A 12771-nucleotide genomic window follows, 5' to 3' on the forward strand; every position below is an offset into this window, starting at 1 on the left:
AATTTTTTTTATTTTTCTTTTCCCCCCCCCCCCCCCCCGAAAACAACTAGTATTTTTGCAGTACTTTCTGCAGTCTTTAGGTGCTAAATTAACAGCTGAATAACACTTTCTCCTTTTATCTAACCAAAGAGCAGCAATAAATGTACGTCTCCTGCATTCTTCAGAGATTGAGTTGACTAACACTGTCTTGAAGGGACCATTCCAGTAGTGGGGAACGTGATCTCTAAGCTCATTCAATATTGAGTTTTTCTCTTGTGACCTGTCTACCAGGAATTTTGCTGATCTTACCAACTTATTTCACTTAAGACAATGATTAGTCAGCAGTCAGGGAAAATTTTCAGTCACTGCAATGTGGTTTGAATTGAACTTTGTTTGACTCTTGACTCCTGCTGACAATTATGTAGGGTACAAAGTATTCAGATTGGTACCATCAAGTTAAAAAAAAGCACCAGGAACTGGACATTCTTCCTTATGGATGCAGTGGAGAAAAACCACCAGCAGGGAAACAGAGTTCAGAGCAAGGTTTGCAAGGGACTGTTATAAACGTTACGGGAGGAAAAATATTTTAAAGTTATGAACACATCCTTGGCAATGTCCTTTATAAAATGTTTCTGAGTAGTCAAGTGTGCAAGATAAAGCTGTACAGGTTGATTGAACTAGTACAACCAGCAATTGTGAAATGAATAATCCAAAGGCTTGCTGACCTTGGCAGCATTACAGAAGCAATCTTTACATAAGAATGAAGTGTTCTTAGATTATTTCTCCCAATATATTAGGTTTCAAACACACTTTTACTTCACCTTTGTAAAGAGCTTTGAAATCCCCAGGTGAAAAGTGCTACGTCCAGTTACAAGAACAAAGTATGAAAATATATGCATCTCTTTGTCCCAGCGATTACTTTTCTTGAACGTACATATTTACTGCTGATAATGCAAAGTAAATCCCATTGCCCTTATGCAAGATAGTTAAGCTCTGTTACGTCCTCTGGACATCAGCCAGAGCTCTCCAAATTACCATAGTTTTTTGAACACAGGCCTCTCTTGCTTTTAAAATAAAAGTAGAGCAGTCATTTCCTAGGAAGGTGGGGAAAAAGTAGTGGAAGAATACTGAAGCCTGACACAAGGATGCTAACTTCCATGCTAAAATAGACCTCCTTTGCTTACAGGGACTGTGCAAGCCTCCTTAGTCCAAGTTTGCAGAATTAGGGCTTGAAGTGATTAGAAGTAATTACAAGGAAAATAGGAGCTGCCAGCACAGGGAAAAAGGATGCCATGGCATTCAAACTGGCCATATTCACAAAAATAGTTGATCATCATCTGAGGCACTGAGCATGCCAAAGACCTCTGGGGCAGGAAGTATTTAAAAGCCCCCCAAACCTCTCCTTAGTCTTTGTATAACAAAAAGGGAATCAATATGCAGAAAGACAGACACAGTGCACATGGTCTGAGTTTCATGCAATGATTCAGCATTTCTACTCCAACGACATCCATGTTATAAGATAGATGTTATAAGCCACCTCATATACAAGGTGGCTTAAACTATTTACATTCCCTACTCTTACCAGGTGTCATCTAAAATTACTGGTAAACTAGAGTGGAGACTGGATCCAGTTTACATAATTTTAACTATTTATAAGAACTATCAATACTTATTACCAGAACCAACAACTATTAAAGAGATATATTTAAAAATCTGAAAGCCTTTCACCTATATATGGCCAGTCTTTGTTTCTAACAGAGGGAAAACTGAGTAGCTAAATTAAATGCTAGTAATTCAATATGGAGAGACACAGTACATGTCCTTATTCTTAACTGTTTTTTCCCTGCCACTACTTCTTTTTCATTCCTTTCCACTTCCTTGAGGCAGGCTCTATTTTCTTCCTATTTCCCTAAACCCTGAGAGCTCCCAATCTGAGGCAACAGGCAACAGTTTTTTTACAACTTGTTGTAAGGTAACAGCAGTCAGAAAGTGCTGTTTTGAAACAAAACAATCCACATGTTTTCCAAAAATGCTTCTTCGTACTACGAAGCGCCTGAACCCTTACATTCCTTGCAGCACAGATCATCTGAAGGTCAGTCTGCTGCTCTACAGCTAGATCTAAGCTTTTATCAAGGGAATTTCCTCTCCCTCCAGCAATCCAAGGCAGAGTGCAACTGGCAGTTTTATGCCTTTCTATAGCAATAATTTTATCTTAAACATTCATATGCATTATTCCCTCCATTTAAGGAAGCCTAGGAATGTGCTGCATTGGGGGAGGTGATGCAGAGATAACAACAGTAAGAAGAAGTATCTGACTGATTCAAGGCCAGATACTAGTAAGCACCACCCTGACTAGAATGTTTAGTCTTCTAATGACATGTAGACAACATACCTGCTCATTCTTGGAATGTATTTAAAAGATACTCTTTGCTGTCTCCCTACCATACTCATAAGAACAGCAGTTTTAAAGAAAAAGCAACATAGATATGGATGCTATGGGTGAGATCCAGATCGGCCTTTTTGCACCAATAGAATCCACAGAAGTAAATGAGAAGCAGGATTTCACCCCATATTTTTTTGTACTGCCCTAATCAGTGACATGATTGTGGCTTTATAATGTAAAATATGATTCCAGTAAAGTATTAAGAATGCAGTCATCAAAATACAAAAAAGTTACATTATGCTTCATTAAAATGATGTTAAGTAAAAACAGTAGCATCTTATACAGCAATTCATTTACTCATGTTGAAGATTTACACAATATACTGCATTCACACATGGCATACATACGTACACACATTCCCACACAGTATACTGTGTGTGTTCAAATGCATAAGTAATACTTGCTGGAGTCTTCAAAAATGACCATCTGCTACATGCACCATATTTTGTTATCTCTGTATAGATGCTCTAGGTATGTACCATCGTTTCAATATTCAGTTCTTTATCCATTAACCTGGCCAGACCATCTGGACACCTTAATGAATCTATTAATGAATATCAATCCTCTAATCAGCACATGAAATCTCATAGGTACTCACCCTGCAAACTGGGCACTGCCAGTGACTACTGCTGTCTCTAAGCCTGAACTCATCAGACAAACACTTGGAATGATACACACGAAAACACAGGTCACATATCAACACCTCTCCAGGCAAATGGCATTCAAAACAATACCAGTCATGATTTTCTGTTTCCCAGTCCTACAAAAAATACAAAATATTTTGGTATGACATTTTGTCAAAATCTGCAGGAACTAAGAACAAAATTGATATGTCTTGAAATCCAGCAGCAATCAGACATTATAAACATTTTAAGAAGTGTATAATGTTCAAAAAACAGGGGAAAACCTACATGCTTAAAGATCTTCATCAATTTAATACACACTAACTCCAATAGAATATGAATGCCAAGTTTTAGGTTTTTTCAAATGTCCGATTAGTAACAATTTCAAATACGAGCTCTGTCCACAATGAAAAGTGGGTTTGTTTTCTACCTTCATGTAAAACACTTGTTGACCTCTCTGTATTAGACTACAAACAAAAGTTTGTGCACCTCAACAGACCATACCTATTTCCTTGGACTATTTCCCCTTGTTTTGATTGTTACAGTATATTTTCAACTGTAATTTTTTGAAGGGCGGTCCCTTCCAGTCTTTTCTCTCTTACAACTGACAACTTTTCAGCATCAAAGTGTTGAGTTACAAGAAGTAAATGAAATCATGAACCTATTACTGCAAGAAATGTTTTTGCTAAGCAATCCCAATGCAATTCAAAAAATAGAGAATGTTTCACTTGCAGTGACCAGTAGCACTAGGCTTATTCCTAAAAAGTTCTACAGAAGACAAAGGATATGGTTCTGCTGATGCACTGATGTCTTTAATACATTCTTCCTTGAAAATTCAGCCCCAACGGCCAAATTCTGACCTTTGAAAAATGTGCACGAGCTTTGCTGAAGTAAAAGAGAGCAGCATGCATATAATTGGGAGACAGAATTTTGCTCTAGGAATCTATAGTACTAAAACCAGACAGAATTGCCAGTGGCCACCGTTAAATGTTTATGTTTGTTATCTGAAATGCCACACTTTTCCCTACACTTAGAAGACCAAATAGCTTTCATATATCAGATAAAACTCCCAATGCCTTTTCATGTCAAATGTCACTTTTCAATGGGTTCAGATTTCTGAAAAAATTACTCCTATTCTTCAATAAATTATCTTGATAAAAATCTGATCAAGCTATTTTTAACGTCATGTTGTAAAGGTGGAGTTAGCAATTCCCACCAACTGCCAGAACTGGCATTTGTCCGATTCTCATTTTCCCGTGCCTGGGAACTACAGTCATTTAAGTCCTTGTGTGAGAGGTCTCCTCCAATGGAGCAGCGTAAGAAGTGCCACAAAGAAGTGGCACTTCCAGTCCCTTACGCTGAAGAGCAGCCGTGTTGTGTACATAATTCATCTGACCAGAGCCCCCATGAATATAAGATTTAGGGACACCCTCAACCCAGATTGCCTACACTAAAGTTTATATACCATGAATGTTGGACTGCAGGGGCAGCAAGTTTAGGGGAAAAAAAAACCCAAACAACCCTTAACCAATGATTTTTGAACTCAGAACTTTGCCCTCCTTTGTTGTTCAGTTTAACAGTATAACTTGACTTTTCTATTGTTTCTCCTCATTTAATTTTACTTGCCAATTCTGTATATCTCAGAACAGCATAATAATACCATCAAATTTGGCTATAAAAAACACATTCTCGTTTCACCAAATCTTTCCCCTTCCACAAAGTCCAGTGGCAATGCACTTTGGGAGCCCTTTCTTTACGGTATTTTAGGAACAACTAAAGATACTGCATTATCGATGTACTTGATTTGTCTGTAGACTGAGAAAAATAAGGATAAAGTATTGCTTTATATTTCTTTCATTTTAAGTGTAATACTTGTCTTCTTTATGAAACTAAAAAAAAAAATAATCAGATGGCAGTAAAGGGCCAATTAAGCAAGAAAAAGAATCAGTTTTGATTAAAGATCTATCCAGATAAAAATCAAACTGAGAAGACCCCAATAGGACCTGGCTACTGATGAATTTCACCACAGAATCAGGATTCCAGGAGTCTTAATTTTTATTTATACTATTTACTTATTGGTATATCCCAGATATTCCATTATTAGGAAATATGCTGGCAAACAGATGTGGAATTTCATAAACATACAGAAATATACTTGCTGGCAAGAAAAATCATACACTCAAGCCAGAAACAATAATGTTAAATAAAACACCAGAAGAATCTTCCTTCAGTATTCACACTGTAAAGTTTTGAAAACATCATTATTTCTAAATATGATCACCCAAGTTTTTCACAGAAAAGATTTTTAGTTTAATGCAGTATATTTAGTGCATAAGTATATCTAAAACATTCATTTATGCAATATATTTCAAAAGTTAATAAAGAAAATAAAAAAAGGTACATAGCTCTTGTGAACAACTACACTATTGACTTCAACAGCAAGGTCAGAGGCATTAATTTTGCTCCAATAGCAATGAAATGTTATTGCTTCTCTTGGTTTACATAAGTTTGAATGGGAGGAGAATGTGCTCCCAACATATTTTTTTTCATGCAGGAGATCAGATTCATTTAAATAGCTCAAAATCTGACTGTCAGTGCTCGGGGTAGGACAGCTCAAAATTCTCCGCCAGCTGCAAACACGGTTAAGTCTGCATTTACAAAATACACCACCAGGTGTCATCAGCCACTCCAAAAATGACTGATTAAAGGGCAACCATTGTAACATCTTGAACTGTAACATGTGAGTAACCACTTCCAGCCCCCAGGAGAGAGAAAAAAATCATCAAACTACATACATACATAATGTAGACTAAACTCAGAATTGGAAGTGATATGGATGATGGTGGTGGTTAATATAGTAAACTAAGCTATCCTAATGGAAGACAGAAACGTAATAGAAAATATGACAGAATTCAAAACCACATAGTGCAAAAATTGTTCACCTTGTTTTTTGCTGCTGTCTGGGAAAAAGGCTGCATACCGTAGGCCTTTCAAAATAAAAACAAAACAAACTTTGTATCTATACTGTAAGCCATCCGATTATCAGGATATACACAAGGCTAGAAAAAATTCATGCACAGTGACCAGGAAATCAATCTGTTACTTCTAACATCTGGTTGCATACATTTCCTCCTGCATTTCTGGGATGCTACCTAATGCTTTCACCACATTTTGTTTCTTTAAAATATCCCATGTACTTACATCATTAAAAGAACCCAACCCATCTTCTTCCCCCTATACAAACCCACCACCAGGCCAACTTAAAAATCATCAAGAATATTAATGATTATTAATGCACTCTCTTTGATACATAAACCTCCTTTGGGCATCCAAAAAAGATCCCTGCGGCCCCACCAAAATCAAAGTAACACCTTCTTTGCTGCATGTTGTCAAAGATTAAGCTATCACTTTATCAATAAAACTCACAGTCCTGATTCTGTATAAAAGGTGATGCACTTTCCCAGGGCCATGCGGAATGAAGGAAGGATCTCTGCCACAGGGACCAAATTTGCCAGTATCCTTATTTCCTGACGCAGGGCAGGGAAAGCCTCTTGGGTCACGGTGCTGGCAGATGAAGGGAATCCTCTGCCGGCAGCACCCGGCTGCCCAAGTTCAGCAGTTCAGCGGCACCCAGTGACTGGCCACAACCCCCAAGAGGGAGCGGATTTGGCAGCAAAGCTGCATAGCTCAGATGTAACAGGAGGCCTTCCCCCTTCATTTTACTCAGCTGCCTACTGCATTTGTAGATACATGCATCAGCAGGGCAGCAAATGTCTGTTTGGGGGATTGTATTTAATAGCCAAAGAGCTATGCTCTGTTAAGCAGAGTGGGATCTTGCAGTGATATGGGTCACTTGTGGTCACTTGTTCTTTATACTCAAATCAGTCAAACATTATATCATAAAGGTCACTTTGCACTGACATAAATAGTTTGAGATTTCTCAGCAACATGAATGAAACAATGCAACAATTTCGAAAATACAGCTTAATTTATGACCGACATGTAAGCTTACTTTTTCGTGATTTGTCTTAAGTAGGTTGTCTTAAAGCAAATACATAAATTTATTCTGGAAGTACAGAAAAATAACATGGGACAGAAAATGTCAGGCTATCCAGAACATTTGACAATTTAAATACAGATAAACCCAACAGAAAGGAATGAATCATCATGTTGTAGCCTTTACTGTAGAATAAAATATATAGTTGTTGTCAAGGAAAGAATAATTTTAGTGCATAAAGAAAATGTCCATTATAATGCAAATGTACGTGGAAAAGAAATGCTTACTCATTAGTAATGGAGATTTACTTAGCTGTAATTGAAATAGGGAATCTGTATGTTGGAGAATGTGACATCCTGCTGTACAATTAGCATACCATTAAGTAGGAGATGTGAAGCACATACTGACAGTAAAATTAAAAATAACTTAGAGGTCACAATTGCAATTATTAGGTCACGTCCATACCTTAGCAAGCCCATAATTATTGTAAAAAAAAAAAAAAGGTAAAAACAATTAGTAAATTTTTATTTTCCTATAAACTACATGTAGGCATAGCACATGAAAACAATATAATCTTCTTTCTTAGACTTTGTCTAAAAGGACCACTTTGCCTTTTTATAATGCATATTCCATTAACATAGCTCATTTCTTACCTGTTAATCTGTTTTCTCCAAGTCCCTTAATGGTAGCCCAGATACTCGGTATTAAGTCACTCTACTATCAGGTGGAGAGAGGAAAAGGGAGGGGGAAAAAAGGCAAAACTCTATTCATGAAACTCCCCTTTACGGGGATTTGCTGGTTTTACACTGTTGAACTAGATTTCTCAAACCATCCAAATTATGGATATCCTTTGGACCCAACCAGTAAGCTAAAAAAAAAAAAAAGGGTCACATAGATGGGAAAAACAATTATAAGTCAGTTATCTCTTTGGCGCAATCATGTTTATTTATGAATAGTATACATACAGTTCTGTTGTCCTAAATTCAATATGACGCAAATGAAGGAAAGCATTTTCCATGGAGCTCATGGTCATGGTTCCCAGCACTTCCTGTGTGGCACTTGTCCCATAGCACTCTTTGGACTTTTTTTTTTCCCCCAGGTGTTCTGTTTCAAGTACTTCTCCAGAGTTTCTTTGCTGTTTATGTATGTGCTGCTGTGGTGTTTCTCTATATCTCTCATCCACACTCATGCACACACAGATTCTTCCAGATCACTGGATTTTCATTCAGACCCACCTGTGCGCAAACTCATGGTCAGCCCTGTGTAGTGTCTATCTTTAACAGTCCCTAGAGCTCCAGCTGTCTAGTGGATAAAGAACTTAAAACAGTTTTTCACATTTAGTCTAAAGGAAGAGTATTAGCAGATACACAGTATATTTCGCCCACTTTCTATCATAACAACACTTTTGGTCTGTCATAGTGGTGGAATCTAGAATGGCAACGAGGTCCATGCCAGCAGAAAGAAGTTGTTTACAAAATATAAACTATTTAAAAATAGTAGTATTTGCATGCTACATTTATTTCAAGATGTTTTCAAATCACCAACCCAAACCTTAGTGTAATCTTTTCCTGACTATTTCATAACCCTTTAGAAAACTAAAAAAGGATCTGAATGAATGAGTTCCTACCAGTTCTCAGATTCCCATTTCTTTGACATCTAATGAGATAGGCCATGCCCAATTTGAAGATATCATTTCTGAGGCAAATGTTCTGGATTCTTATATTTGAGGATTTGGGAACAGCCATAAAGAACACATCTTTCTCTTCTCCCCACTACCATCAGCTTTAACATCAGAGTTTTTTCAATTTTCCCACCTTCAGCTAAGAGAGAAGCCTTTAAAATCTTGGATTCTGCTGCTAAGGTTTTTTTGTTGGCTTTCAGTAACTCTTCACTGGAACCCAACAAAGTTGACTACCAGTCCATATGAAGTAGACAGATACACTGAAAGAAATGCCTCCTGCAAGAACTACACATTACTTTTTTCACATCTTTCACTTTGCTCTAGGTTTTGCAACCTGCATCCATCATCATCTGCTGTTGAGAAGTAATTCCTATCTTCTGTACTCAGTCTTTCATATTTCAAACTTTCTGCCGTAAATGAAAACCCTTTATTATAACAAGTGGTGGTACTGCATTCTAGCATGGGTGCATCTACCACACCATCACTCTTCTCTGATATCCGAGTCTCTCTTTAAGAGGTCTCGGAGTATGCCACAGGAACCTATGCTCCCATTCACATTAAACAAAGCAGCATCTATTTCTTTCTCCACACATTCTCCATTCTTAATCAATCAGTTCCTTTCTTTTTCTGGCAGCATCTGTTCCTGTCAAAGCTTTCTTGATTGGACACGAGCTTTACTATAGATAATTGTTAAAACTTTGCAGTGCATTTCACAGTCTTTATGACTCACGAATACAGTGAACCACTGTGGGGACGCACTACCTGTGTGCGCTCCTGTCCTCCAGTACAAAACCTGAAGGAAATGCTTCTGATTCATACATTTGCGCTAAGTAGGTACAGCACACTTAAATAATTTGTCTGTTCACCAATACTTCTCTCAAAGTGTAAATATCAGAATCTGTGCCCCATAAAAAAGGCAGTCTGAAACAGGCTCAGATGAGAGCAGTTGTAAGAGCCCTTAAGAACTGTGGAAATGCTAAACCGTGCTCAGCTTTGAAATGTCTCCCCTTCCCATGTATCCACTGCTTTTGCAATACTGTTGAACTTCCAAGTGTCTGCTCTGTAATAAGAGGAGTTTTACAAAATGTGGCTGTTTACCTGTAGAGCTGGACAGATTGGAGCCTTGCTGCTTTTTTTTTTTTCAGAGGAAGACTAGCATGTGCACCTTGTATGTGCACATTGGCCTCTTTTTTTAAACAAGACTGTATCTTGCTGGGTACAGTAGCTAGTAAGAAATCTTCAGCTTATCATGGATCTCTGGCAGATGCATTGGTTTTCACTCAGACACTAGCATGCATCAAATACTACCTGGGTCGAACAAACATAATGTGTCATGGAACACCATTTCCAGTATTTTTTCAAACACAGTGGGGACACTGTGTATGTTTTTTGCCAGAGGTTCTAGCCTGCTGTGAGGGCAGACCTCCTCCTGCCCTTTGGGTCAGCTTTCTCTTCATGCCACAACATTCCTGGCTCCATCTATTCCTTAGCAAGCATGAATCCTCCTGTAAACTTGCTTTCAGTAGCCCACTGAATCTGCTTTTATCTTTTCATCAGAACGATAGGTTAGGCTCCGAACTGAGGAAGGCGTGATTAATTCACTGACGGCTCAGAGGACTTACTCCATCTTTGCAGCAAGTAAATAGTGAGCTAGCTGTTTAATAAAGTATTTCCCTTTTATCACTGCTATACAGGATCCATACTTGATCAGGATGACTGCTTTACAATGATACAGTTTCTTAGATCATCCCATGTTTTACCTTTAATGTTAGAGTAATACAATAGAGTAAATTCAGCATCAAAATAAGCTTATTTTCTCTCCTGTAATTTCCTTGTATATATGTATTTACTAGACACATTGCCTCCTGTTTTGCATCTATTTTTTTTCCTACTGCTTTCGCTCATCAAAAGTGCTCAGCAAATAAACAGGCATCCATCTCTCCTTCAAAGCCAAAAAGACTTCAGCAGCTAGAATCTCTTTATGAAAATTGTTTCATTTAATCTTCTCCTTCCTTTTCTAGAAAACTACCACAGCAGGTAGCTACAATGATGTGTGCTTTTACAGACAAGATAATCTGTCCATTGCAAATCAGTTGCCTTTATAGATCCTTTCCTTTGATGACCTGGGCTTCATCTTTAAAATGGATTTCCATAAACTGACTCTGTAGGACACTTTGTAGGTATTACTCATATTTTATCACAAAGAAATCCAAAGCAATTATGAGTTAATATGTCCTCACAACTACCTAGGCATCTTGCTTAATTTCAAGTACTTTCACCTACCTATCTATCTATCTATCTATTTATTTATTTGGGAAAGATTTTCATAATCTTGGCAATTAACTGGGGTTTTTAACATTATTTTTAATTTCTCTCATTTTCGAAATCAGTTTTATTCTAAAAACAACCAACACAAAACCATCAGTCAGGAAGACAGACCAAAATCTCCTTCTCCATAGTGCATATTAAACGCAGACATATTTATAGACTCATGATAATCCATTTCCATTTTCTTCACTGATAACTGCTGCCTCTTCTGATGCACTGATGTAAGAAGACCCAGGTTCGGCAGTGAATTCCACAGCCTCTCAGAACAATTTTGGCTTTCTTTCATCGAGTTTAATCTGCAAGCCTAAGTTTGTCTAATTAATTTATTGCCAGTTTGTCTTAGAAGTCTTCTATTTCTGGCAGAAACCACCAAAGTCGTCTCTGGATTCCTGCCAAGACAGGTAGATTTTTATTCCCTCTCCTACCTTGTAGTTATGTTCTGGACAATTCAGGATGAGAGGCTCCAAAGTATAGAGCCAGTCTCTAGCTCCCAGAGCTAAAGAAGTGAAGTTTCTTCAAGAAGTGTAGTAGCATGCCAGCAGCCAAAATGACTGCTAAACCCCCTGTCATGCTTATCTTCTCAGCCTGTGAGCTGTGTTCCTGAAGTAATGAATAAACCTCAGTTTCCCTCCCCAAGAAGATCACATTTAGGTAGCAGTAGTTTACATTATTTAAGGTGAGACAATACAAGTATTCTCCTCCAGGATATTAGAAGCAGAAAATAGTTTCAAATGAAAACATTTTTCTTCTTTCTTCATGTTCCAAGTGAGTTCAAGGTCAATAGAAACTTTCAACTTATCTCCTCAGAAACTGGATTCACTTCTGCTATTAATGCCACCATTTTTTACCTAGGTTGAGCCAAGAGGAGCTTTGTAGACTATTTTCATTAGGGAGATAAATACAGTGATGGAGTATTTATTAGGTGCAATGCCTTTTATTCCACAACATGTATGTGAAGGTTCTGTTCCCCTAGAAAGAAGATGAATCCAGACCAGAAAGAAACCATCTCTTTGCCTGTACTTCCAAGTCTCCTTCCAAGAAGAACTGTGCACAAAAGGGGTCTCCCTCCCCTTTTTTTTCTTAGAATATGTTCGCATAGCTTTTCTGGCCTCATTTTCTCCATGGAATTTTGTAGTGTTTTTCTAGGTTGATGCCTCTGCACACACAGAAACATTTCATCTGAACCAACAGCAGAACCTCCTACACACTTCACTTAAATCTCCAACTTCTTGTCCATGTCCCCTGTGCTGTAGGTGTGGCTGGTACTGTTTCAGCTGTCAGTGATATAAGGGCATGAGGGCTGCATTTATTGTGAATGAAGCATGAATATTAATAAGCCCATCAGCTTCAATGAAGTTTCATTCAGTGACCAGCATGACATAGTAATAAAAGATTCAAAACAGTTGCCAGAGATGCAGAGCATTTTGAACCCACAAAGTTAATAAAAACAACACTACTACATCAGGTTTGGCACAAAAGAGGTGGAAAAAAACAAGATGCATATTTTCAGAAAAAACTCAAGAGGGACTGATCTATGTCATCTAGTCCATTAGCATAATTTAAGTCCCATCATGGAAGCTTTATACAGACTAGTTTGACTAGTTTACTTCAAACCGATAGGTAAATTATTATTCTTCAAAACACCTTTTCAGTTAGAAAAAACTTCTTGTGAAATCTGTGAACAACATCATCAGTATCTCAACTCCAGAACAGTGAGTGA

At 37.7% G+C, this 12771-nt stretch overlaps 1 protein-coding gene across 8 annotated transcripts in view; it reads right to left on the reverse strand.

Annotated features, from left to right (window-relative positions):
• Positions 1–12771, reverse strand: part of ZMYND11 (zinc finger, MYND-type containing 11) — a 109891-nt gene that overhangs the window by 25658 nt on the left and 71462 nt on the right. For 4 of the 8 annotated variants that reach the window (XM_010585652.1, XM_010585660.1, XM_010585672.1 and 1 more), the window contains exons 4-5: positions 5988–6032; positions 3021–3182 (exon numbers count right to left, since the gene is read on the reverse strand). The exons of 1 other annotated variant lie outside the window; for it this stretch is intronic. In XM_010585652.1, the coding sequence (XP_010583954.1) occupies positions 3021–3182; positions 5988–6032 (207 nt within the window). Of the gene's footprint in view, positions 1–3020; positions 3183–5987; positions 6033–7695; positions 7911–8007; positions 8201–12771 lie in introns of those variants that run through there. 3 more of the 8 variants (XM_010585703.1, XM_010585680.1, XM_010585687.1) reach the window with 3 other exon arrangements.

The sequence above is a fragment of the Haliaeetus leucocephalus genome, unplaced genomic scaffold (assembly GCF_000737465.1).
Source record: "Haliaeetus leucocephalus isolate CR32 unplaced genomic scaffold, Haliaeetus_leucocephalus-4.0 Scaffold0, whole genome shotgun sequence".
NCBI classification, from domain to species: domain Eukaryota; kingdom Metazoa; phylum Chordata; class Aves; order Accipitriformes; family Accipitridae; genus Haliaeetus; species Haliaeetus leucocephalus.